Here is a 27829-nt window from a genome sequence, read left to right on the forward strand (position 1 = left end):
CCTTTTCAAAGGACCGCATGTGATGACGTTAGGCAGCTGACAGGTGAGCAGCCTGGCCTACCCATCAAAGCTGGCCCATTGGGGTTGGGGGTGGGGAGGAAGGATCCAGCCCACATTATTATTATTGTGGTATACCTGATCTCTGCTTGCACCATCCACGCTGATCTGGGACTGGCTGGGTTTTTGCTCTGCTTTGTGATTTGAGCTTTAGACTATTGAGCCCATTCTGTTCCTACCAGCTTCTCGGCTCTGTGATTTAAAAACGGCATTGTGCATATGTGAGGTACTGCTTTTCTGAATTAAATGTGAGGGAAATGGTAGGAAGATGCATACCCAGAGCAGCCAGTTGCTCTTGCAGAGATGAAGGCAAGATAACACAATCACTCCTGATATAGACAGAAGGATTTACCTGCCCTACTGTTTTGAAAGAGGCAGGCCCCAAATTTCATAAGAGCCTTTCATATATTTTCCCCTTTGGCAAAACTACAGCCTGCTTTTCAGCGGTTGTCTTCCAAGTGGGTATTTTAATTTGTTTCTTATAGCACACTAGTGATCCTCTCTGGTTGGCAAAAGGTTTGGGGAATGAACACTCTAAAAGCTTTCTCTCCTTTTAGCCTTCAAAAAAACAAACCCAAAGATTAGTATATATAATCCTCATTCCCCTGTGAATTGTCTGGGAGGAATTAAGTAGCTGTAGATACAATTAAATATTAACTTGCTATGCAGACGACAGTGGAGTCATTCTGAAAATATCCCTAATACACACCCGTACACAAACACACATACTGAAGAGAATGATTTCTACCTCCTTAGTTCCTACAGTAGTGCTAAATATTCCGGTAAAGAGGTTATATTTAGCACAGGCTCACTAAAATATGCATCACTCTCTCACATGCGTGGGTTGGCTAAAGGTTTTCTTCCCCTTCCCCTTTTTTCAAAACTCAGGCTATCTTCATTAATTGTTTTCAGGCAAAAATTGTACTTGTTTGCCTTCAAAAGGCTCCAGAGTTCTAATGCTGGCATAATGAGGATTAAAATGTTGGGATTCACCGAGTGTGCATTTCCCAACTCTTTCCTTATTAATGCCCCACCTTTCAGCTTTGATAAGGGAGATGAACTCTTCTTTATTTAATACTTGCTTTTGTGAGTTGGCTTAGATGGAGAGAATACTGTGGTGAGGTTGGAATGGAAAAATGAAAAGAAAGAGGAAGGGGGAAAAATATGAATGAATGGTAGACATTCTGCAAATGCCCAGGACCATTTCATGGGAATGAATCAACAAGCTATGTACAAGCCTGATAAAGTTTATAGGTAACAATCTGCCTCCATTATAGATGTTAGTTTCATTCCAAAGTTTGGTATTGCTGAACAGCAGAGGATTTCCTGTTGGAAAAGCAGGAAAAGAGCATTCTGGCTTGAGCATCTAGTGGCTTCACTTAGATGCTCAGCAAAGAGGTTCAGAGTCCCCTCCCTGCATTTTTCAAACCCTAATACCCTTAATAGTAGTGTGTCCATATATATATATTGCAATGGTGCCTTTTAACATTCTGTTTTTTTTTTAATTATTTTGTGTGGTCCATCAATAGGATCCTTATTACAGATTTAATGACCTGGCCTACGCATGGATATCCTTGGATAACTGGACATACAGCAGAGATTTCAAAACTCCCTTTGATATCAGGTATGAGAATGGCATAAGTTATGATACAAAGATTTAGGTTGTGCTCCTAAGCACACTTACCTGGGAGTTAGTCCCTAGAGCAGACTAGAAATGGATGTTGCTCAAATCATTTGTCAATGTGGGTTTTGTAGGTCTAGGTCTGTGCCTAAGGTACCACTTTAACTAATGGGGCCTCCTGCTGCTGCCACGCTGCTGGTGTGCGATTTCTGTTCTTATCCTGAGGTAAAGTTCTTAACCCAAGGTACTATTTCTGGGTTAGCAAAGTCTGTAACCAGAAGCGTCTGTAACCCGAAGCGTCTGTAACCCGAGGTACCACTGTATCAATCATGGTTAACAAGTCAGTGCTGAAGGAAAGAGAAGGGAAGGTTAGACGGAATTTGTAGGAGTGAGGTAGGACATGCATGTTCCTAATGATGACTTTGGATTTTTCAGCCATTTTTCATCTGCACCAGATCATTAAGGCACAGTGGGTTCCCTAATGTGTATTCTGTTCTCTTTTTGTAGGACATGGCAAAAAGTGAATTTGGTTTTTGATGGGGTGGATACAGTAGCACAGATTGTGGTCAATAATGTCACTGTTGGGAGGACGGACAACATGTTCAACAGATATGTGAGTATTCTCCAATGTATATATTACGTGTTTGGGCAAAGTGATTTGATTTCTCCCAGTTTCAACTGTCTTTAAGCCTTGGCAGCATCTAGGCAATCCTGCATAGTCACCTGAAATCTGGTAGTACCTTTTTTCTTTTTAAAAAAGTATGGGCTGTATCTGGTGCTGCTGTTTCATTTGTACAATGGGATTTCCCTTTCCTCTTCTTCTCTCCCTTATCCCAAGCCTTCTGTACACCCTGAACATCTGCCCCAGAGGGTTTGGGTGCTCTCCAAAGGAGGTTTTGGGGTTTCATGGGAGGAAGGAGAAATCCCATTGTGCAAGTAAAACTTCACTCACACAGCGTTCAGTTACGCTTGTTTCCCACTGTTGAAATACCAAACTTTGCAGCGAAGCCGACATTGCCTGTTACAATAATAATTTATTATTTGTACTCCACCCATCTGACTGGGTTGCCCCAGCCACCCTGGGTGCCTTCTAGCATATATATGTATAGTAGCAGAGTGTTCTTTTCTAAGCTAAACAATCATTCTTCATTCACATTGTTCACGACTGATCATACTACTTACATTCAGGACTAGTATACATTTGAGGACAATATTGTAGAAGTGCAGAGGCAGCATATGAAGAAAAGGAATAGAGTTTATACTTGGAAGCATTTAAGGCTTTTGATGAAGGCAGAACATACATGAGTACTTGACACAGGAAGAGCATAGATTACATACGTCATTAAAAATGTGCATAAGTAATCAAAATGCATAGCAAGACCTCCCTGCTCTCTTAAGTGCTGTCTGATGGGGATAACCAGGTCTCACAGTGGCCAAACTTTGCTGAGACTTGGAGATGAGCTCATACCCATTTTGCTCCTTCCTTGTCTTTTTAACATAGTGCGACAGCTAAGCCAGAGTTGCAGATTGTGGTTATGGAGGAGTCGGATGACATGCTGAGCCAAACTTTGGCTTGGCTTAGCTTAGCTTCTGTGCCACATTGTTCTAACAGGACCAGGAAAGAGCAAATTGGGTGCAAGGTCTTCTCTTGGAACCAGCACGTTTGTGCAAGTCATGGTAAGTTATAGTTACAGATAGGTAGCCGTGTTGGTCTGCCATAGTCAAAACAAAAAAAATTCCTTCCAGTAGCACCTTAAAGACCAACTAAGTTAGTTCTTGGTATGAGCTTTCGTGTGCATGCACACTTCTTCAGATACGTATCTGAAGAAGTGTGCATGCACACGAAAGCTCATACCAAGAACTAACTTAGTTGGTCTTTAAGGTGCTACTGGAAGGAATTTTTTTTGTTATGGTAAGTTATAGTTTGGCTCAAAAGGTCATAGTGTACAATGCCATTGTGTGTCATTGCACAATGCACTGCTAAGTAAAACCAGGTCAACACAACTTGAGACCCAACAGCTTAATGCAGCACATCAGCCTTGTGTTGTGGCTTCCAGGCAACTGGTCTGTTATTGCAGTTTCAGGTGGTATATCAGTTTCCGAGCAAGCCTCCATGCATGGCTGGTGGGGCTGAGGTTGGCTTGGTGGTTGGCTGCAAGTTGTAAATGTATGGTTTAAGTAGGGTAAGGTTGGCTCTGATCATACCTTCACTTGCTTTCTTTGTTCAGAGGACTACTGTAGTTGACCTGCAGTCTCGGGGATCTCCGCAGCTGTTGGAACTTCCACAGTCTCTGAAGTACAATTTAGAGCTTGGAAGTTTTGCAGAAATGACCATAGTGGTGAATCCTGAGGACTCACTTCATAAATTTATTACATTTCTCACTCAGGTAGACTGCTCCTGTAAGTGAAGAAAGCAATGTTTGAGCCAGAGCCCAGGGTGACTGAATCAATGCCTCAAGGATGCTGCGTTTCAGATTCTTAAATATACAGAGTCTATAATGCATACTTTCCCTATCTTTCCCTGCTTCAGAGCTTTGATATTACCGATGTGATCAAGGAGGTCAATGCAATTCATGTTAATTTTGTCTCGGCTGTTTGGTATGCTGCAGAGCAGAGTAAAAATCACCAAGCATACAGGGTGCCTCCGGAATGCCCTCCACCTGTACAGAAAGGACAATGTCACGTTAACTTCATCAGAAAGGTAAATAGCTATGTGCATGAAATGTCAAGAATCCCGTTAGAAATTATGGTGATAAAATCAAGGGAATCTTGAAACATGGGCCTTGTTAGGTAATTGGACCACCCCCTTTAAAAATATATATTTCTCACATACGGGGTGTGTGTATGTATATTTCTGTGTGTATACAATTACATTGCTGAGTAGAGGAATCTTGTAATATTTTAAAATGCAATGTAATGTATTGATACTGATACAAAACAGGAAGCAGACTGATTAATTTTATTGAGAAATATATATACAGTTGTACCTTGGAAGTTGAACAGAATCCATTCCGGAAGTCCGTTCGACTTCCAAGACATCTGGAAACCAAAGCGCGGCTTCTGATTGGCTGCAGGAAGCTCCTACAGCCAATTGGAAGCTGCGGAAGCCCATCAGATGCTCGGGTTCCAAAGAATGTTTGCAAACCGGAACACTCACTTCTGGGTTTGCGGCATTTGGGAGCCAAAACGTCTGAGTACCAAGGCATTCGGGATCCAAGGTACGACTATGTATAAACTTTTAAAAGCTGTTTTTATGCAAGAGTGGTAGCAAACAGACTAATAGCTAGAGAACAAGTAAATTGCTATAAATAGGTGAGACCCCACCCTTTGGAAACTTGTCCCAGGCAATACTCCTTGGAATAGATGTCTCTGAGCAAGAAGGATCTAGGTGCAGGAGCAGCCAGCATGGTTGCTGGATGACAGATGTGGCTGGTTGGCAGGTTCCCTCATCCCTGACCATTGGCCGTGATGACTGGGCTGAAGGGAGCAGGAATCTAGTAACCCCTGGACCATGCTGGACCTGGCACCATGTTGGCAGCTTCACAGGAGAAGTTCCGGCTACAATTGTTCCCTGTGGCTGCATCCATCCAGGGAATTTAGCAAAGTGGGAGAAACCAGAGTTAGCTCTGAGAAGTGCCAGAATATGCTGGCAGGGTTATGAGGCATCTTAGCCAAGCAGCTTTCTGCGCGTTTGCTGTTTCTCATGTGCTGAGCTACTTACATTGTGCAGCTCTGACAGCTCTGGGAAGCATTAGCTAATAAGAAGCCACGTCTCATTAAGCTGTTGTGAAGGGGAGCTGGGTCTGTTTGGACACATCAGCAGAAAGCTTTTAAGCACCGCAATAATGGGAGCCAGGAATTTAATACAAATTACTGTTGTGTTTTCCGCTCTGAGGTGATTGGACAGAGCAATCCTATGCATCTTTAAGTCCAGCCCTGTTCAGTAGCAAATGTGTTTTAGGGCCACAGCTTTTGCGTTAAGAAGGAACATCTGCTATTTTGACTGTGATGTTATTTAAGCTGTTACAGTTGAGATATAACATCCCTTATATGGTATCTTCTCTCTTGGCAATGATGAACCCTGTTAGTCAGGGGAAGCGAACATTGTAATTACAAATAAGACAGAAAGAAACTTGGTTGTGAATGTAACCTTATTATATAAATCAGGTGTGGGGAATCTGTGGTCTTCCAGATGTTGCTGAACTACAACTCCCATCAGCCCTAGCAAACATGGCCCATGGGAGTTGTAGTTCAGCAACATCAGCAGGGGCAAAGGTTCCCCACACAGTATAAATGCCGCTATTAAATTAGATCAGAGGTGGGCAACTGGCAGCCCTCGGCCTCATCTCATGAGGGCGGCAAAGGGGGGGGGGAAATGGGAGAAGGGATGTGGCAGAATAATTCAGCCCTCAACAACCACAAGAAAAGGTTGCCCACACCCGAATTGGATCTTTAAGTAGGCTGCGAAAAAGGAGCTGTTTCTGTAACAGCAGTTAGTTAAAACATGGTGGGGGTCATCGTTCTGCTCTAATCTAGAATGTTGTATCTCTCTTGGGTTGTTTAGAAATTGGTGCGGGGCTGAAAAACAACTTGCAACAGCTGTAGTCCTATTTTTAGAGCTGAAGATGCTGGGAGAATGGCTTTGGCATAGTGCTGGGCTGTGTACATGTTTGTGACGAGAACTTTTTTTAAAAAAGAGAGTTGGATCCTTGAAGGAAATTTGCTGTCATGCTGGAATATGGATCGAGATGTTTCCTCTGGGAGGTTTCTTCTTCATGGTCCCCTCCCTAGATCACACTTTTATCATAAGAACATAAGAAGAGTCTGCTAGATCAGGCCAGTGGCCCATCTAGCCTCCCAGTGGCCAACCAGATGCCCATGGGAAGCCCACAAATGACACAGGAGCACAACAGCAACTGCATGTCCCTTTTGCAAGAAATGTGGGTCAACACACATGCAAGAGTGGCCATAGCTCGGTGGTAGCATCAGGACCGGTTTTGCCATTAGGTGGAGTGAGATGACTACCTCAGACAGCAGATACCAGGGGATGAGCAGCAGTGGTGGCAAGATGTGGGAGAATGTATGTGCCACGTGGTCTCCTCTAGCACCCCCTAGGATAGCCTGTGGTCTTCGGATGCAGTGCAGAATGCTGCCCTGTTGCCAGTATTAAAATAATATTCCAGCGCTATTCTGGTCAGCTTCTGTACATAGAATTGAAAGGGGGCATAGCAACATAGGAAGCTGCCTCATCCTGAGTGAGTCCCTATAGATTAGTATTGTCTGCACGGACTGGCAGTGTCTCTCCAAGGTTTCAGACGTGGCATATCCAGCCCCATCTGGAGATGTTGGGGATTGAACCTGGGACGCGCTGCTATGCAAAGGAGATGCTCTATCACTTGGCTATGGTTGTATCCCAGAGTAGGGGAGCAAAGCTGAAAAAGAAAGGAGGCGTGTTGTGGCTGCACTGTGTTGATATTTCAGTTGTGTGCTTTTGGGGAGGCAGTGTCCAATAGCATCCTGCTATGACATCATTGGACCAAGTTGGGTGACCCTTGCCCATGATACTGGCACATGATGCAGTCCTGGCCTGTTCACTTGTGGGGTTGGGCTGTGAGCCTCGTAGAACCTTTTATTGGCATCACACACAACATCCAAAACAAATCAATACAGAATTACCTTTTCCCCAGTGGCACAAAACATTTGCTAAAAGAAAGGAGGCAGAGCAGTCTATTGTCACATCTCTTGGTCTCCAGGAAGATCAGACGTCTGCAGTGTATTTCGACAAAAAAGAGCTGTGAGGTGTGTTATCTCCCTCCCATTCACAAATTACCACCTCTATTTATTTTACTTTACAGTGGTACCTTGGGTTAAGTACTTAATTCGTTCCAGAGGTCTGTTCTTAACCTGAAACACCAATTTAGCCAATGGGGCCTCCTGCTGCCGCTGCACCACTGGAGCACGATGTCTGTTCTCATCCTGAAGCAAAGTTCTTAACCCAAGGTACTATTTCTGGGTTAGCGTAGTGTGTAACCTGAAGTGTATGTAACCCGAGGTACCACTGTATTTAAAAAATATTTTTAACTGCTCTTCACCAAAAAGATTCAAGGGTGGTTACTGCCCTAGCAATGAGATTTCTGGGGAAGTCTGTGTTAGTGGTCCCCCAAATGCATGGCTTAAATCCATCAGAAGCTGGTGAGTGTCAGAGTAAAACTGGAGGACTTGCACTTCCTGGGAATTTGATGGATATAGATATATATTATTCTGGAAACTTTTTCTTAATGGCACTTGAGAGCTCGCTTCACACTTTATATTTCTGAAATTGTAAAGTCTGCACACGATGACTTTATCACCTAATTTCCCCATGGAGAACATGCCAGAATCACCATGTGCAGACTTAACAGTTAGTCTTTAAGGTGTCTTAAGTCTCTGGGTTGTATTCAGCTAAGTTTTACTCAGAGCAGAGCCATTTAAATTCATGAACTTAAGTTACCCTGAAACCTGTAAATTAGGTCTGAGATTGCCCTTGTCTCACCTTTAACAATAGCTTGTTTGGACCTGAAGAATGGCTGCCCATCAGTGTTAGTGGTGAAGTAAACAGATCTTTCCATTTTGAGAGGGCTGTTTTCTAAGAAATGAATGTCGCTAGTGTTAATAACCTAGAAATAGGTGCATTGCCTGGTTTACACTCCTTGTAACTTGATACGTTGGCAGGCAAGCCGATTCCCTGGGATACGGGGAAGGAGCTAGGCGAGTGCAGTGTGAGTTGCCAAAATTAGTAAGGCTCAGCTGCCAGTTATTAGGATTACAAATTTAGATCTGTAGGTCACTATGCAAAACTTTAACGAGATCTATTGTATGTACATCTCCAGGGTGGGGAGTTCTGAGGTCAAGTCAAGACATGTCTTCAAGCTGTGGTCAACAACTTGTTTTGCCCTAGACACCACCCTGGAAATCTTAACATGAACCAAAGCTAACTTCCATAGCTCAGTTGTATGCTATCCACATAGCTTGCATATCATTTTACTCAAAGCTGCTGGTGTATGTGGGACTGACTCTGTGATAACCTGATGCATTACCCAGCCATACAGAAACTGCTTTCCATGGCTTCAGCTCATTCTGCCACAGTCATCATGGTCAATTTATTTATATACTGCATCTATTTATTTTTATTTGTTGTTATTGTTATTATTCATATTATTTTCATGTGCTTACCACTTTTCCTCCAAGGAGCTCAAGATAGCACACATGATTCTTCTCCCCCTGCCCATTTTGTCCTCACAATGACCCTGTAAAATAGGCCAGGCTGAGAGACAGTGACTGGCCAAAGGACACAGTGAGCTTCGTGACCGTGAGGATTTGAACCCAGCTCTCAAAAAAATCTAAACACAGTAATGATGCATATACAATACTGGTACATAAATTAAAATATAATATTGCTGCAACAAAATGCTAAAATCCCCACAAGTGTTCATTTAACCAACAGGGCAAGTAAAAGTACCCAGTAACGTCAAGTCAAAAAATAGCCCCAAAGCAGATAGCATCAGCGTTGAACATTCTCCCCCTCCCTACGTGTCAGCCCAAAAGGCTTACAGTTCTTCCTCTGGAAGTAGCTCACCTGTGGAGTCTTCTAGGGTTGGAGGGTAGGGCAAGGCAGGTGGAAACAGCAATTCCCCTGGTGGAAAACACAGCTTCTCTTCTCGAAGTTGAGGAGCTGGAACCACATGGGCGTAGGTCAAAGAGATGGGCCTTTTCTACCTGGCCGTTCTCCTAGCTTCCAGCATGGTGTTGATCCAGTGGTATGAAACAGACCATTTGCTGTTCTTAGGCAGTTTTGACATCTGAGCCTTACTGCAGTGATATGGGATGAGGCCAGGGAATAGCATCTAGGAGGCTTTTACCTCTGGAATGAGTAGAACCTGCAACTGAACGTTGGTGCTCTCTTTTGAGGATTGCAGCCCCTCCATTTTACAAACACATACATTTTAGGAATATCTAGGCAGGGTCAGGTTGGGTAAAGTTGCTTTAGAATCTTGTTTCCTCTGCATAGGAAAGCAACCTTTCCATGAAGCAACCTGCCTTTGTGTTTAATTCCAGGAGCAGTGCTCATTTAGCTGGGACTGGGGCCCCTCTTTCCCTACTCAGGGCATTTGGAAGGATGTCAGGATTGAAGCATCTCATCTTTGCCGCCTGCTTTATTTCTCGGTGACTCCTCAGTATGGTAAGTCTTGTTGTCTTTTAAATGTAGAATGAATCAGAAAAAAAATGATCCTGAAGGAGAGAATCCTTCCATGTAATAAACAATGGTTGAAAGGTTTGCACTAGGTTCTTCTCCCCACAAAAGATACAAAAGCACTGATCAATAACACACTGGAGTAATTTCAGCATATGACACAGGGGCATCATCTGTTCTTTCCTAGTCCAGAAATCCTCTGCAAGACATGTTATTCTTTCTCACTGCATCACTCTCTTCCTTGCATTGCTACAATTGCATCTCTGTGCCATGAAGGGCGTGAATTTCCAGTCTCTAATTATTTATTTTGAAGCTTTGTACCACTCTCTTCCTGAACACATCTGTCCTCCCAATTTCTTTTTTTAAAAATTAAATACATTATATCCTGCTGTTAACATGGGTCCCTTCCTATCCAGGTGCTTGTTTGTGTCCACATCCACTTAGGTTGAGAAATATTGCTCTTTCAGGGATCTCAGGCTAAGATTTTTCCTGCTCATTTCCAATTAACACTTCTCCCTCTCACCTCTGTTATATAGAAATGCGGCCACCATCTCTGCACTTTGTCTCCATCTTCTATTCTTTGTGCACCTTCTCTCATATGGCTCCTCATGTCTCGAACCGATTCTTTTTCTTTTGTTTATCAGATCCTCTCCCCTATCTTGAATGGTCCCTTTTCCCAGGGGTCCAATAGTTTGTTGACGGTTTTTCTGATCTGTGCTTGTAGTAAACTACAGATAAGATTGGCTATCCTATGGCAGTCTTTTGAAGCTGTATCAGAAGGCCCCTGTAAATGCAAGGGCTGCATAGAACCAGGAAGTAGTAGTCTTTAGCTGCAGTAATTGGTCTGAAGCATTCTCTTGGACCCATTGGATTCCAGGAATCAAAACTGGACTTCCCTTGCTAAAGCTGCCAAAGGGCCAAAGCTTGGGGGTAGAGCACATGTTTTTGCATGCAAAAAGTCGGATGAAACACCTGGCATCTCCAGATAGGGCTGGGGAACACCTCTGTTTGAAATTGTAGAGAGGTGCTGCCAGTCAGTGTGGCACTAATGATCTGGATGAGGAACCTGTCACCCTCTGGATTTTCTGAAGAACATCTCCCATCATTCCGCTTGGAGTCAGTTGTAACTAAGCAGCATATATAGTAAAAAATTCTGATCATTGGTCTTGCTAACTAAGGCTGATGGTTGTTGTAGTCAACAGCATTTGGAGGGTATCGTTCCTCCATTCTGCAGCTAGATGGAGCTAACTCTGCGTAAGACTGCTTCTTAAGGTGAGTGGTGGTACAGTCTTTGCTGTGGTGTGTCCTGAGTAGGTATGAATGATTTCAGTTTCTCTGCTTCTTGTTTTCCCAATCCCAAATTCACTTCCCCACATCTATTAATCAGGTTGCAATTTTTAAAAAAGTCCTCCTGAAAATGTATCAGTATTTTAGTTCATTTTATTCCAAATATACTTATGTTTATATGTCATTTACCTGAACATAGGCATTTTTTAAAAGCATATTTCTTGCAATGTTTGTATTTTCCCTAACATAAGGCATTTGGGTATGTTATTTTCATTAATATAGGCATTTTACATTGGTGTATGCTGGAGAATTACACTGCAAAATTCAGAGAAGTGTGAATTTTGAAGGATGGTTTTGTTTGGGTTCTCATGTTGTTTTGGAATGCGTGAATCAAGGTTCACTTTTAAATGTGTGCAGCCCTGAACAGGATGTGGTCTAAGCACCCTCTTTTCTTATTTCTTTCCTGCTGAAGGAAGGGTGAACCAGAGAGCTTTTGCTGCCTGCCCTTCTGCCCCCTTGTCCTTGACATCTGTGACATTCTGTCTGTCACTTCGTTTCTGAAATGGATGTTGCTAGGGCTGAAATGGCTCTCCATATCACTGGATTTCTCCCAGTGTTGAGATTTAAGAGTTTGGGGCAAAAGCAGCTGCATGACGATGGCTGTAACTTGAGAGGAGTTCCTATCATGTGCTTGTCCTGAACTGAAGCCACCTAACCGGTTCCTGTTGCTGGTAATCACTTGTTTGTCGTCCAGCTTGCACTGGGGTTGACTGGCTCAAAAGGACAAGTTGCTTTTCATAATGGGCATTGTCCCAACACGTCACACACAATCAATTCAGAAAGTTGATGGAGTGTTCCGTAGCTTTAAGAGAGCTAGGTATAAACTTGGAAGTTCCTCATTCAAAGTTAATCTCACTCCAAACTCACTGTGTGGACTTTCAGAAGCTAATCTATCTGAATAGGAACATGGGAAGCTGTCTTACTGTTGTATTATTGTCTATACCTTAAATTTGGGGGGGGCAAATGTGGCCCTCTAGATCTCTCTCTCGGGCCCTCAGGCCACCTCCCTCTGTAGTCCCACCCCACCCCCCATCATCCCAGCTCCATACACTCATTGAGTGCCTTTGCCTGACCAGAATGTCTCCTTGAACTAAGGTTTCTTGTTTCCTGGATGGAGTGTCATTTAGGGGTTTTTTTGGGGGGCGGGGGTAGGTGGGCATCGTTGCAGTTTTGCTGCTAAATCATACAATCCAAAATAAAGATATAAAAAACAAGACAAAACTAGTCACAAACAATAAACAAAACACCACAAAATACACATCCAGATTGAAAAACCTCCACCGTTTTTTTACGGTGTACTTTGTGACGTTTTGTTTATTGTTTCTGCCTAGTTTTGCCTTGTTTGTCGTTAATGCAATTTTTCATATGTTGTAAGCTGCCTTGCACACGGTTTGAATTTTCAGAAAGGCGGCGTACACATAAATGATTGGTTGGTGCATATATGGCAACTTTTGCATGCCAAGAAACAAACGTTTACGACCAAATTACAGCCCCTTGCTGGCCCCTCATTTTTTATGTGGAGTTTTAATAATGAAAGCATTACAGAGCTGATGTGCTGGAAGTTCCAAAGCACTCATAGCAAAACGTAACAGTGCATTGCAGCCTCCATAAGCGCTCCTAACTCCCAGTAACTTTAATTGGGAAAGTAAACCTCTTGCTCTCCCATTGAAGTCAACAGGACCTAAATGTTCTAAACTTGGGTGTTTAGTGTGCCCTTATTATTACTAAACCAGTCACTTTGCCGCTGGATGATACTGGGAAAAGGGCAGTCTTTGAAGCTTCTGGAAATGGCTCCAGCCCTTTGCAGAAATTAACACAGCTGGAATTTCCATGGAATGCCAAGACAGCATCAGGAGTTGCTTAGTATGTAGCCTTCCAGCTCCACCTGTTGAGAATCAGGTATGCAGCCAGATACAGTTTCCCTTCAGTCAGCCGGGGGTTCTTTTTTGGAGCTCAGCCTCGAGGCTGTGCTTATCCAGAAGAAAAAAATTCAAACGTGGAATACTGAACCTATTGATCTTTAAATCAGTCATGTGAATGCCATTTAAAGTGGTTCAGATTTTTTATTTATTTACCCAGGTGGTCTAATACATCTTTTAGTCGTGTCCGACTCTTCGTGACCCCATGGACCAGAGTACGCCAGGCACTCCTGTCTTCCACTGCCTCCTGCAGCTTGGTCAAACTCATGTTTGTAGCTTCGAGAACACTGTCCAACCATCTTGTCCTCTGTCGTCCCCTTTTCCTTGTGCCCTCAATCTTTCCCAACATTAGGGAGTCTTCTCTTCTCATGAGGTGGCTAAAGTATTGGAGCCTCAGCTTCAGGATCTGTCCTTCCAGTGAGCACTCAGGGCTGATTTCCTTAAGAATGGAATCGGGGGGGGGGGGATAGCAGGACCATGAGGACTAGTCTCATTCCCACAACTCCCTCCCCATTTGCTCTCCATCCATTGGAAAAATGTTGCAGTGGGGAAGCTTACTGGATACGCACAAATTTCCTCTGCCATTTGGAACTGGAACACGGATTGTTCTGGGTCACAGGAATAACAGATATGTGTTTGGCAGGTTCCTTCTTTGCAGACTTGCCTCTTGACATGTGTGAAGATAAGGTCAGTAGGCACAGCCCTACCCCAGAATTGTTAATTGCATTAAGGGGAATGCTTGAAGGGGTCTTTGCATTTCCTGGACCATTCTTTCCCAGGTCTCCTAGTTTAAAGTACAGCACAGTCTTTCCCAAACTGGTTCCCTCCAGATGGGGTTGGACTACCAACTCCCACCCTCCCTGATCATTTGTCACTGGATTCTGACTCCCATCAGCCCCTGCCAGTTTGGCGAATGGTCAGGGTTGATGAGGGTTGCAGCCCTGTAGCGCAACACAAAGGCCCTAATGTATGGGGAGTTGCAAGGAGGACTAAGAAGCTGGAGCAGCAACCTTGGCTTGGCAAGCAGTGAGAAAAGTTAATGGTGATTTTCCCTGGGAGCCTATACATTCCCCACTAGGATTAATTAGGAAACTCAGGTACCAGTGGTAGAATGAATTGTGCCATTTCAGCCTATAGGAGGGGAAGGATTCCTATTTTGAATACTACTCCTGATAACAAAAAGCAGAACCCTGCACACAGAAAACTAGCAGATCAGGGAGAAGCCCAGCTGTTCTGGTTTTATCTTTGCAAGATTTTTAACATAAAGGTAAAGGTAAAGGAACCCCTGACCGTTAGGTCCATTCACGGACGACTCTGGGGTTGCAGCGCTCATCTTGCTTTACTGGCCGAGGGACCCGGCATACAGTTTCCGGGTCATGTGGCCAACGTGACTAAGCCGCTTCTGGCGAACCAGAGCAGCGCACGGAAATGCCGTTTACCTTCCCGCTGGAGCAGTACCTGTTTATCTACTTGCACTTTGATGTGCTAGGTTGGCAGGAGCTGGGACCGAGCAACGGGAGCTCACCCAAATAGGTGTTTCTGTACCTGCAGTATGAAGTGGTCCACCATCCCATCTATTGCCTCAATCTACTGCATGTTAAGACAAGGCATCTAAATTTTACTCAAGAGTAGACCTGCTGAAATTAATTTATCTAACTAACTTAGCCATATTCCTTAATTTCATTGGGTGAGTTGAATGTGGGAACCATTTTTGGGACATGATCTGTGGCTTCGCACGTAAGACAAACTCAAGGAGACATGGATGTCTTTGTTGCATTCGCTGTGGGAGAAGAGGGACTGTATTTCTGCTGCTGTATTTCTTATACCAGTTCAGCCATTCAGGCAATAAAAAGGGCATCTGGCTTCCTGCATTTACTGATATGCAGGATTCTCCTGTTATATGTCAAGGAGATGGTAAGCGAAGCTTTGGCAAGAGGCAAGTGGTTTATTCAAGCATAGTAGGAAGGTTGAAGGAGCCCTTTCAAGAGTCATGATTCTTTGAGCCGGGAAATGCTCTGTGATCCTGCAGGAGACCTCCTCTTACCGGGCATGTTGATGTGGCGAGCACACTTGAGTGGCCAAAGAGAAACAACTGTAGACCCCACCAAATCCAGACACAATGGGTTCAATTCATTCCCCAGTCTCAATTCCACTCACTTTGTAGGCCTACAGCAGAGAAGAATTCCATGCATTTTCTCTGAATGAAGCCTTTGTTCAACATGCAGAAATGGTTATTCTATCCAGAAATTGTGATCTTTCCCCAAAACAGCTGTGTTCAAATGTAGATCGAATAAAAGCAAAATGTAACAGATGGGGAAAGCCCTTGGTAAACGACCGTGACACTCTTGTTTCTCCAGAGTCCTTGTTGTTACAAAATGGCTATCTTACTTTCTTGCAGCTGGTGGGAAAATAAGTGTCCCCAACATGTTTTACCAGGGTTAACTTTGTGTCAGTGGTGCTACATAAGTGAAACTTCAAAAAACAAACAAACCTTATTCTCTATATACATTGAACTACCACCACTGTAGAATTTTGTGTTTGAACATCTTGATGTGTGTTAACAGACGTTCTAGACTTGAGGCCATCTATGAAAGTGTGGCTAGTTTTGTGCAGCAGTTTTTGAAGTGTGAGGCAGGCCTCTTTATTGAGTTAAAGCCAGTTGCTAGAGGAGCTGGAGTACCTGCCTGACCACTCCCTCTGTGTAAATGTTGGCTAGCAGGTAGGAAGGCTACCACACCTCATCATCACGTTTTCTGTTCAATTGCTTCATTAAGAGAGGTCCTGTGCCCAGCCTGGTGACATTTTCAAGCCCTGAAACAAAAAGTCCAAATGATGCCATTCCCCAATGTATATATATGTTTGTGTGTGTGTGTGTATAATCTCCTAAAAAAGATTTAGGAGAGACTTGTGAAACTGGTGCCTTCATTAACTTACGAATTTGCAGCCTACCTAGTATTGCTCCAGCAACACTGGCCTAGTTACTTCACATTGTCTGTGATGGATGGGTGAGTGGGTGGGGTGGGTGTTGGACCAATTGATGGATGGATGGGTGGTTGGGGGATATCCTGTTGGACCAATTCAACTTTGTGTTCGTATAGAAATCAGGGTCAGAAAAGTATCACCCTACAGATGTTCCTGGGCTCTTGAGTCCAATCATCCCCAGTTGACATGGTCAGGGAAGACGGGAATCGTGGTCCAACAACATCTGGTGGGTGACAGCATCCACATCCTTTTCCTAGAGCAGGCTTCCTCAACCTCAGCCCTCCAGATGTTTTTGGCCTACAACTCCCATGATTGCTAGCTAGCTGTTTTTGCCTGAGGTGGGGTGGGGTTCCTTTCTCTTCTTTGTAGCTGTTCAGTGGTGGCTGATTAGGGATCCCTCCTGGAGATATGAGGGCTCAGCAGCTGGCTACAAACACCGGTTTCTGATATTGGCCCTTCCTTACTTTTGTTGTCCGCATCTTTTCAAGCAACATTCACAATGACTATAACACTTTTTGTTTTATGTTCAAGCTGTCGAGAACAATTCCTGGTTTGCACAGGTCCAAACCAGACAAGGGTGATTGCATTTAACATGTCTAGTGTTTTTCTGCTAAAGAACAGCTATAAGTGGTGTGCGATTGGGACTGAGACCATGACATGCAAGACCCAATGAAAATAGCCTCCTCCTTGAAGCTCCTGTTCACTCTGGGAGATGAATAGCGCTCTCTTCTTTGGCTTAGCAGCAGCTTGGAGAAAAATCTCATCGAGATCATGGTGATCACTCTCTTCTCTGTGCATCAAGGACCTAATCCCCCTCCTGGCTGCTACTTAGAAGAAGAAAAAAGCTAGAAATTGAATAGCATGCCTAGTTTGTTCCATAATCACCATCCCTTTGAGAAATTCTGAACCATCTTCAAAATACAGCTGGCATAGGAAAATGTTAGTATGAGCCAGCTACCACATGGGTTCATCTGTAGGAGCTTCTGTGGTAGTAGCAGTTGAGTAAATTTCTGTGACTAGCTTCTGGTTGCATATAACGTCCAACTGGCTGGTGTCCTTCAGATGTGGGAATCCAATACCCATCAGCTCCTTGACCAATGGTCAGAGATGATGCAGGTTGTAGTCCAGATGCATCTAGACCCGTGTTTCCCAAACTTAGGTCTCTAGCTGTTTTTGGACTACAATTCCCATCATTCCTGATCACTGGTGCTGCTAGCTAGGGGTGATGGGAGTTGTAGTCCAAAAATAGCTGGAGGCCCAAATTTGGGAAACGCTGATCTAGAGAGACACAGGTTCCCCACGCCTGATCTACTACATTTATGTCTTGACCTTCCTGTAGGGAGCTCTGGGTGGGATGCATATCACCCTCTTTATCATCACAATTATATCCTCGTGAAAACAACCCCATGTGATGTGGATAGCAAGATGTGTCTTCCCTTTGGCTCCCTGTTGGTGTCACATTGTTGTCTGGGGATTTGAACCCAGATCTCCCTAAGTGTGAAGACAGACATAAGCTTCTAGATCACAGGTGACTAACGGTATGCATTCAATCTGTCCACTCTCAACAACCTTCTTTGTTTTTGTTTTGTTCAGTGCAAAACACTCAGCAGTGGAGTCTCAAAATAGAGCTGGATTTTGATGTCATCAGCTCAAAGCCAGTTGCTGCTCTCGCGACTGTGAGCATTCCTGAGCTGCAGACGCAGCAGACATTCACAGTGGAGCTCCGTCCTGGTGAAGGCAGCACCGTGCTGCTCATAAACATAAGTAAGGTGAGGGCAAGTTCTGCTGAATGCAAAACTATTTCCTCTGGTGTGAAAATCAATGCTGTGTATGGGTCTGCACCAATAAGGCCATAGATGTTACTCAACCACAAGGCCATAGATGTTACTCCTGCTGTTTTGCACACCCATATTTGGGAGGTCTGTGGGCACAATTCACGCAAGGGAATATACTGTGGTTTTCAGTGGGAGAATTAAGCGTGTGCTCCTATCCTATTCATTAACTTAATTTGGCTTGACCTGTGTTGTCCTCTTGTGGCACATCAACATCCTGAAAAGGAGGTCAGGAAGGAACTAGGACTTCTGGTTTTTACAAAAGTTTCCCTGTTTGGTTGCCTAGGCAAGATGGTGCTCACCATAGGTGACCAAATATGCAGCAATAATGTGCAGTCCTGAACATACATTGGCCAGGTTTGCAAACTTTGGCTAACTGTGAGTGAACTTACATTGCAGCTGCTTTGCTCCTTCCTCTGGTCCTGCTGCTGCTGCTGCTGCAACACTTACCAAACTTTTTGGTTTGCCTCACTACAGACAAACCATCAGCTGCGGCCAAGATTTGTTCTTGGCTTAACACTCATTATTTGTACTGGTGGATGTGGAGCATGTACCCAAGACATGGAATGCCACTGTTGGGGCTCCCCTGAAGGTATTTAAGGAATTAGATAGTTCTTAAGGAATTAATACGAGTATTTCTTAACCACATCTCATTCAAAAAGAAACTGGTGTTGTGCAATACAAGCATCAAGATGTCATGTAATTGTAAAATACAAAGCAAATGACCAGCACTGAATCAAATTAGCTCTATGTAAATGCTTGAGCAGTGACAAACCTAGACAGCATCTTAAAAAGCAGAGACATCACCTTGCCGACAAAGGTCCGTATAGTTAAAGCTATGGTTTTCCCGGTAGTGGTGTAGGTAAAGTGTAGGGAAGTGAGAGCTGGACCATAAAGAAGGCTGATCGCCTTCAAAAGAATTGATGCTTTTGAATTATGGTGCTGGAGGAGACTCTTGAGAGTCCCATGGACTGCAAGAAGATCAAACCTATCCATTTTTAAGGAAATCAGCCCTGAGTGCTCACTGGAAGGACAGATCGTGAAGCTGAGGCTCCAATACTTTGGCCACCTCATGAGAAGAGAAGACTCCCTAAGGAAAAGACCCTGATGTTGGGAAAGATAAGGAATCAGATAGCTCTGAGGCCACAAGGAGAAAGGGACGACAGAGGATGAGATGGTTGGACAGTGTTCTCGAAGTTACGAACATGAGTTTGACCAAACTGCGGGAGGCCGTGGAAGACAGGAGTGCTTGGCGTGCTCGGGTCCATGGGGTCACAAAGAGTCGGACATGCCTAAACGACTAAACAACAACAACAACAACAACATAAATGCTTGATGAAAAAGAAATGTTTTTAGTAGATAGTGAAACAGCAGAATTGTGGGTGCCTAGACCCAAGTTGCAGGCCTTGTAAGTTAATACAAGAACCTTGTAGGTCAGTAACCAGTCAGGTCAGTAGCACATAGACAGCCAGTGCAAGCTTTTATTAAGCACTGGACTTGCTCTGAATTGAAAGGAGGGCTTCAAACATCATTCCTTCTGCAGCTGCCTCTACACATGGCTTCAGAGCTGGCCACAGGTGATGAGAAAAACAACAACCCCAAACCGAAACAAAACCTTGTGATTATTGCTAATTTCTAAATAATAATTTAGAAGGCACAGATGCAAGCCGGTTAATTCAATAAGCCAGGAGTGGGGAACCTATGCCCCTGCTCCCAATATGTTATCCTTGCCCATTGGCTGATGGGAGTTGGAGTCCAATGAGGGCCACAGGTTCCTTACACCTTCAAAAAGCCATGAGCCTTGAACCTTAATCTACCACCCAAGAACTCAGAACCACTTGCCCATGGTTAGTGGATGAGCTGTAGAGTCCTAGTAACACCGTGTGTATTTTTCAGCTTGCCTGCCCCATAGCAGATTATCTTTCCTGACCCCATGATCTTGCATTCTGATTAGAAAGCAATCAAGAGTTGTGTGTGTGTGTGTGGACTGAAGGCAGCCTCGAGTCCCTAATTTATGTTGCTGGATTGCGTTCTGTGTATTAAAACAATAGGAAATGTACCATTGAAGCTGCAAAAGTCATCTCTGGGCAGTGTTTCAAAGCTGAAGCTGTGAGAGCTGACTGCAGCCTTCTTAAAAATGTGTAATTCCCACCCCACCCCCCACCAAAATTGAGTGCACACAGTGTTTTCTAGCTAAGAAATAGCAAATGGGTGAGTGGGGATATGACATCACTACCAGCCAATGAATACCCTCCCGCAGTGCCTTTGCTTCTAAAGCTATTCTGCATTTCACAGAGCACGGTGGAAGATGCATATTAATAATGCTTCGTTCCCTGCGCTAGGAATTCATGGGCATTTTGCATGCTGCCGTTGGAAGTAATTCCAGAGAATGAAAGGTGGAACATTAGGGGCTCAGCTATGTAATCATGCCTTGGTAACAGGCATGACAAATCATATTGTTAAATTGTTTCTTCTGTACTTGCTTTCTCTTTGTGAAATGCTCACTTGATGCATTAACGTGTCCAACACTGATCCATCTGTTTTGATGTTTGCGCACCCTTATTACCTTTTAGACATTTTGCAGTACCCAGTAATTGACAAAAATTGTGCACCAGCATTTGTTTTACGCAAACAGTGAGCTATCGCTGCTGTCTACAAATAAGCGGCTTATTTTATTTAGATAGAAATGGAGCAGCAGAAAGACAACCAAATTGTGAAAACTCAACAGTCATTTTTATAGAGTCGTGTAGTATGCTAATAAAACAGGGTGGGGCTGATTCCCTTGTGAAAGATTCAGATACAGTATATTGCTTCTGGATGCACTGAGGAGGATCTCCTGGGAACATCTGTTCAAGCCCCATTGAAAATGACCCACTGGAATGAATGGGAGCTTTGCAAGTCAATGCCTGTTGCACAGCATGTCTGGAACAGTAACCTACAAAACAAAGTGCAATTTTCATGCTAAAAATGCTCTGTAAATGATTGCCGACGGTGACAGAAGTGGGAACCAACAAGAACGTGTTGCAGTGTATCTTCATTTTTTCTTTTTCTTTTTTTTAAGATAATATTTATTACTTTTCCAACAATTTAAACATTAGAGACATTACAAAACAAAATAGACAATACAATACAATACAAAACACCACACAACACTAACATATTAAACTAACACAACAAAATAAAAACAATTTACAACACATCATACAATTTCATCATCCTATCCTTCATTCGCTTATTTCAACGACCTCCTCACACCTCCCTTTTTGTATTCCACTTCTGTTAATTGTTTCAGCAATTCCTTTCCATCTTCCTCTGTTTTCTATCCTATAATTATCTTAACATATTCTAACCTAATTTTTTCTTTTAATACTCTAATAATCTATTTATACTTAATTCCTTATAACATTTCTACTAAAGCCATATAACTTCATTCTCACATTTTTCTAACATTCATTAATTTTACAATATTTCTGTAAATAGTCTTTAAACTTTTTCCAATCTTCTTCCACCGACTCTTCTCCCTGGTCTCGGATTCTGCCAGTCATTTCCGCCAGTTCATATAGTCCATCAACTTCATCTGCCATTCTTCCCGGGTGGGTAAATCTTGTGTCTTCCAATACTTCGCTATAAGTATTCTTGCTGCTGTTGTTGCATACATAAAAAAAGTTCTATCCTTCTTTGGCACCAATTGGCCGACCATGCCCAGGAGAAAGGCCTCTGGTTTCTTCAGGAAGGTATATTTGAATACCTTTTTCATTTCGTTATAAATCATCTCCCAGAATGTCTTAATCCTTGGGCATGTCCACCAAAGGTGAAAGAATGTACCTTCAGTCTCATTACATTTCCAACATTTATTTTCGGGCAAATGGTAAATTTTTGCAAGCTTGACTGGTGTCATGTACCACCTATAAATCATTTTCATTAAATTTTCTCTTAAGGCATTACATGCGGTGAATTCCATACCTGTGGTAACTGTGTTGCAGTGTATCTTCAGCCTCACATAGAAATGCTCCTGTTCCATGCTCCATGCTCCCTATTTTGTTTGGGGCTTGAAGAGCACATATCTCCCCCCAACCTAGAACTCTTTCTCTAACATGCTAAAGGGTTCAAGGTCGGAGCTAGCTGCTTGCCTTGAATCTGAGCATTGCCTTGCTTTACATGGCTTGGGTGGGTACTGGGAAGAATAATGTGGGGAGAAGATCTTTTATAACTCCATGGTGCAGACCACTAATGGCCGATGCATTGGACAGAGCCCCCCTCTGGACACTGGTATCATTGCAGCTTACCTGGAGAAGGCTGGGGTGGTGTAGGTTGGCAGCAAGGGCAGGGCTGTGGGTGCGAATTTCTGTCTGCTCCAGATAAGCTCTTGCTCCCATTGATGGCTCTTTGCTTGCTATTTGAAGAAAACTTACTTAAGCGCTTCGTGCTATCAACATAATCTTTTCTGGACTCTTTAAATTTTAATTTCATTTGCTTCTTTTCTTTTCTTTTCTTTTCTTTTCTTTTCAAGGCTGCAGCACTGGAGACTTGGTGGCCAAGAGGACATGGGAACCAGACTGGGTACAACATGACAACTACATTCATTGCAGAGGGAGGTTGCAAGATTGAGAAGCATTCTAAGGTATGTCAAATCTGGAACACAGGAAGCTCGCTTATGCTGAGTCTGACCATTGGTCTGTCTAGCACACTAGACACAACTGGGAGCAGCTCTGCAGAGTCTCCAAGTGACCACCAACGCACATTCCTAGCACCCACTGGGGTGAAAACTCTCTAGGTCAGGGGTAGGCAACCTAAGGCCCGTGAGCTAGATGCGGCCCATTCGCCTTCTAAATCTGGCCTGCGGATGGTCCGGGAATCAGCATGTTTTTACATGAGTAGACTGTGTCCTTTTATTTAAAAGGCATCTCTGGGTTATTTGTGGGCCCTGCCTGGTGTTTTTACATGAGTAGAATGTGTCCTTTTATTTAAAATGCATCTCTGGGTTATTTCTGGGGCATAGGAATTCGTTAATTTCCCCCCAAAAAATATAGTCCGGCCCACCAAATGGTCTGAGGGACGGTGGATCGGCCCATGGCTGAAAAAGGTTGCTGACCCCTGCTCTAGGTGATCAGGCCAGTTAATGTGATAAGCAAACACTACATGGAGCTCCTCCGCCTGGAAGTGGTTTTCAGCAGTCTTGAAGGCTGTAATGCTTATATTAGGTCTGAAACAGGCCCTCCCAGAAGTCCAGAGGATCCCAGGTTAAAAAAAAGAGGGAGTAAAAGAACTATGAGGGTAATCTGACATGGCAATAATTTTGTTTGTTTTGCTGTGTTATCATGCATCCCATAAAATATTTTTTCAAAAGAGGAGAGCACTAACCATAATAAAAAACCCACTAGCCATAATAAAAAAAGGATGACACATGGAAACAAAACAAGACATTAAAAAAAGCATGTTAGTATATTTTTTTCTTTTCTAGCATTTCCCCCCCTGTGCAAATGCTCTAGTTATTAAGGAAAAGAATCGTATCTTTTGTGCAATATTGCGAACTATTTAAGATGATGCAATCTTTTACTAAATATCGTTTCTCATTTGCTTAAATTTGCGGCTCTAAGCTGCTAGTCGTCATGGCTGGGCTCTTGACTCCTCAGTTGGAGGCAGTAGTGTTTCTGAACAGCAGTTGCTAGAAATCACAAGAGGGGTCCTGCTTCTGGGTTTCCTTCAGGCATCTTGTTGGGCCACTGTGAGAACAGGACACCTGATTAGTTGGGCCATTGACCTGATTGAGCAGGCTCTTCATATGGTCTTAAGAGTGTGTCACATTTTGGTCCAATGTGCATAAAAGCAGATTGCAAAACGTAGCAAATGCCACCCCCCCATAAGTGTCTAAATCTGAGGCCCCTTTTGAGCTTGAGGCTCAAGTCAAACAGCCCTACTGCCCACCTCACTCTGATTAGTCCTGATCTTAAATTATCAGAAGATGGCACAAACTATTCTACTGGTTAGCTGTCCTCTCTGTGTAGCACGTGCACTGCCAGTCAGACTTGAAGACAAATTAAAAACAACTTTGAAATTCAAGAGGAAAACATTTACAGCTGGGCTTTCCAAATTCTCAAGCTCATGTCATTTCTGGACTCTTAGCAGCTGGTATCTGCAGTACGGATCTTCAAACAGAAATGCAGTGATTTTGATATGAAATTGTGCAGTGGAAATTCTCATCAGTGTTTAGCTGTGATGCATTGAAACTTTAGATTTAGGAAATTTGAGACTCCTCTTGTCAACTTTAGTATTCTTTAACAATAATAGTTTGCTGACTTAAAGCGCCCTAGTTAGTAATTTTGCAGAACACAGGAGTCCTTTTGGTGCATGCGAATGGCAATTGACAGGATAACTTAAATCTCTATTCATCTCTGGTAGTGGAGAGAATTAATAAGTATATTATTTCATTTAGTGGAAACAGTGGAAAGTGGAACAGTCTGCTGTATTTGACTCTTTTGTTTTTTTGCTTTAGTTCCAGGAAATGCTGTGCTCTCCTAACTGTAGGCATAGTTGATAAGATACACATTTTTTTTCACTATACAGCAAAGCTGGTGGTTAATGAGTTCCTGAACAATAGACTTTCTTTGTTGTGGCGTTAAAAGGAAAAAAACCAGTTCCCATCTGCTGTTAAAAATAGCAACTCTGTGTATTAGTTGTATCTCCCTTCCAAGTGCCAAAGACCTCTGAATGCAGTTGTTGTTTAAAAAACAGGACTATAAAATGTGTTTCTTTCTATTTGGGGAATAATATATGACCAAATAAAAAAAAAGTATTTTCATCGATTGGAGACCTATCTGAACAGATCGGTATTTAACTATATGGAAAGCACTACTTATTGTTTCCTTTTAAAAAAGTATGGATCACTTTATGAATCCTTTTTCTTTTGAAATAAAACACATTTCAATTGAACCAAAAGTTTTTACCTTGGGATTCTAGGAAATTTTTTAGCAACTCCAAGAAACTGCTTGGCTTCATGCCCGAAGACCTTGTGCTGATAAGGAAAGCGAATGACTTAAAAAGGGGGGAAGTTGTAAGTTTGAAAGGAAACTCAGCAGGAAAACTGGAGTATTCCCGTTTAGGAACATAATCCGTGTGCTGCTGGATGAGACCAAAGGCATATCTATAGTTCCACCATCCTTTTTCCCAAATTGGCCAACAAGATGCCCATGGGAAGCCCATAAACAGGACATGATGAGAATAGCCCTCTCTGGTCATCGTTCCCCAGTGACTGGTATTTAGATAGACTGCCTCTGAAACTAGAGTTGCTATTATACTCATCTTGACCAGTGGCCATTCATTTATCTAATTTATCTAATCACATTTTAAAGTGATCCGTGTTGGTGACTAACTTATGGCAGCAAATTCTGTAGAAGAAGAGTTTGGATTTGATATCCCGCTTTATCACTACCCAAAGGAGTCTCAAAGCGGCTAACATTCTCCTTTCCCTTCCTCCCCCACAACAAACACTCTGTGAGGTGAGTGAGGCTGAGAGACTTCAGAGAAGTGTGACTAGCCCAAGGTCACCCAGCAGCTGCATGTGGAGGAGCGGAGATGCAAACCCAATTCACCAGATTATGAGTCTATCGCTCTTAACCACTACACCACACTGGCTCTCCAGCACATTATGTCCTGTTTGAAGGAGTCCTAACTTTTGTCTGTCCTAAATTCTCCCAATGTTCAGCTTCACTGGTCCACCCTGGCCCAGAGAGAGAGAGAGAAAAAAATGTTCCTCTATCCAATTTTGCACACCTTTGTCTTGCTTCCTATTTTTATTTTTTCTTCATTAAGTAGCCTCCAAGGCAAGATGAACCAGGGAAGAACTTCTGAAGTGCATAGCAAACATAGCACTTGCCAGTATTGTACCACTGTTTCCCAGATGCCTGGCAGTCCGTCTCTTTTTTGCAATTCTAGCCAGGCAGCAAAAACAGAAAGTTACTGAGTTATTGGTAGGCTGCCTTTCGCTCGATGGATTGTAGACGGTGTAAACTGGAGATAAGCCTTACATTACTGCATATCTTTCTGGACTCCAGAGCCACCTTGTCAGAAAGCAAAACTTTTGAGGTTGCAGCATAGCTCTTAGCTCAAGCTCCGCACACGAGCCACCTTTAGCTGCATGCCTAGTTATCAAGAGTTGTCTCCTGACAACCTATTTCCACGGCAGGCAAAGAAAACACTTTGAAAAGGCCATATCTCAGCAAGCTGGTCAGCGTTGCCCTTTAAAAGAGACCCACAACAGTTCATTGGGGCACCTTGCCTCCAATTCAATACCGCCTTGCTTTCACAAAGATCAAGTGTGAAAGGAATTAATTTGAGCAGACTGTGCCTATTTAGCCTTAACAAGATACAGTCTTGAGTTCAGCATCCCTGAGACCTGTTTTTTTTTTGAAAAGTTCCCAAATTAAAAGATTCCGTTCTGCTGTGTGTTAGCTTGCTTTAATTGCTTTGTTATAAGAATTTAAGAAGAGGCCTGCTTGATCAGATGAAAGGCCTGTCTTCTCCTGCATCTTCTTTTTACAGGGGGAAGCCAGATGTTTAAGGGATGCTCACAAGCAGGACATGGGCACAATAGGTATAGCTGTTTTTCTGTCTGCTCCTCTGTAAGCAGCAGCAGAATTAGTGAAGCAGATCTCTATCAGAAGCAGAATTAGTGAAGAGACTTGGGCCCCTTTTTAATCTGGCCTTGGGTGCGTCTAGCCTCTTTCTGTAAATGGAGTTTGATTACAATCAGCGTTTAGCCTTGTCGTTTCATTAAATTTTTCTCTCAGTAATCAAAAGCAAACTGTGTGGGTGTTTGCAGCACTAATACATGCTGTCTGTTGGGGGGGGGGGGGAAGTGTTTGGAGAAGAGGCACTAAAATCTTCCAGCAATCTCGTCCTCAAATTAAAATAAATTCGCTCTATACACAAGAAACACTTTCATAAATCTTGCAAACAGGTTACATTTCCCACCCCATATTTTATATATGAAAAAAGGCAAAAATATGCAGGGAAATAGGAGTTTCCTGACTGATCCTGATGAAAAAGGTTTATTTAATGTCTGTGACTGCTGTAAAACTATTCACATTTTAATTTCTCCTCAGGTTTATTTCCGAACAGTAGAACTTGTAGAAGAGCCCATTCCTGGTTCACCTGGTTTGAGTTTTTATTTCAGAATCAATGGACTCCCTGTTTTTATGAAGGGATCCAACTGGATTCCAGCTGATTCTTTTCAAGACAGAGTGACCTCTAAAAGGTGAGTTTGGGCGGGTGGTTTTCAAACATTCACATGCGTGCAAAAGATTTATTTTTGCCTGCCAATACTGAGTAGGCCTTACCAGAACTGAGTTTGGCTATGAGAGTACAGCTCTTTTACAGGACTATGTTGTTGTTGTTGTTTAGTCGTGTCCGACTCTTCATGACCCCATGGACCGGAGCACGCCAGGCACTCCTGTCTTCCACTGCCTCCCGCAATTTGGTCAAACTCATGCTGGTAGCTTTGAATACACTATCCAACCATCTTGTCCTCTGTCGTCCCCTTCTCCTTGTGCCCTCTATCTTTCCCAACATCAGGGTCTTTTCCAGGGAGTCTTCTCTTCTCATGAGGTGGCCAAAGTATTGGAGCCTCAGCTTCAGGATCTGTTCTTCCAGTGAGCACTCAGGGCTGATTTCCTTACGAATGAAGAGGTTTGATCTTCTTGCAGTCCATGGAAGAGTTTTCTCCAGCACCACAATTCAAAAGCATCAATTCAGGACTATATCAGTTGAGAATTGATGTGGAGATTGCTTCTTTAGAAGAGATCTCACGTCAGAAGCTCCTTGCAGATGAACAGTTAGCATGCCA

General features: G+C 43.2%; 1 protein-coding gene across 1 annotated transcript in view; it reads left to right on the plus strand.

Moving 5' to 3' along the window:
- Nucleotides 1-27829, plus strand: part of MANBA (mannosidase beta) — a 57666-nt gene that overhangs the window by 10236 nt on the left and 19601 nt on the right. Inside the window, exons 2-8 of the mRNA XM_083756450.1 lie at nucleotides 1587-1681; nucleotides 2186-2291; nucleotides 4209-4379; nucleotides 9773-9896; nucleotides 17750-17925; nucleotides 22499-22609; nucleotides 27090-27241. Coding sequence (XP_083612576.1) covers nucleotides 1587-1681; nucleotides 2186-2291; nucleotides 4209-4379; nucleotides 9773-9896; nucleotides 17750-17925; nucleotides 22499-22609; nucleotides 27090-27241 — 935 coding nt within the window. The remainder of the gene's footprint in view (nucleotides 1-1586; nucleotides 1682-2185; nucleotides 2292-4208; nucleotides 4380-9772; nucleotides 9897-17749; nucleotides 17926-22498; nucleotides 22610-27089; nucleotides 27242-27829) is intronic.

The sequence above is a fragment of the Podarcis gaigeae genome (genome assembly GCF_964106915.1).
Source record: "Podarcis gaigeae genome assembly, chromosome: 9".
Taxonomy (NCBI): Eukaryota; Metazoa; Chordata; class Lepidosauria; order Squamata; family Lacertidae; genus Podarcis; species Podarcis gaigeae.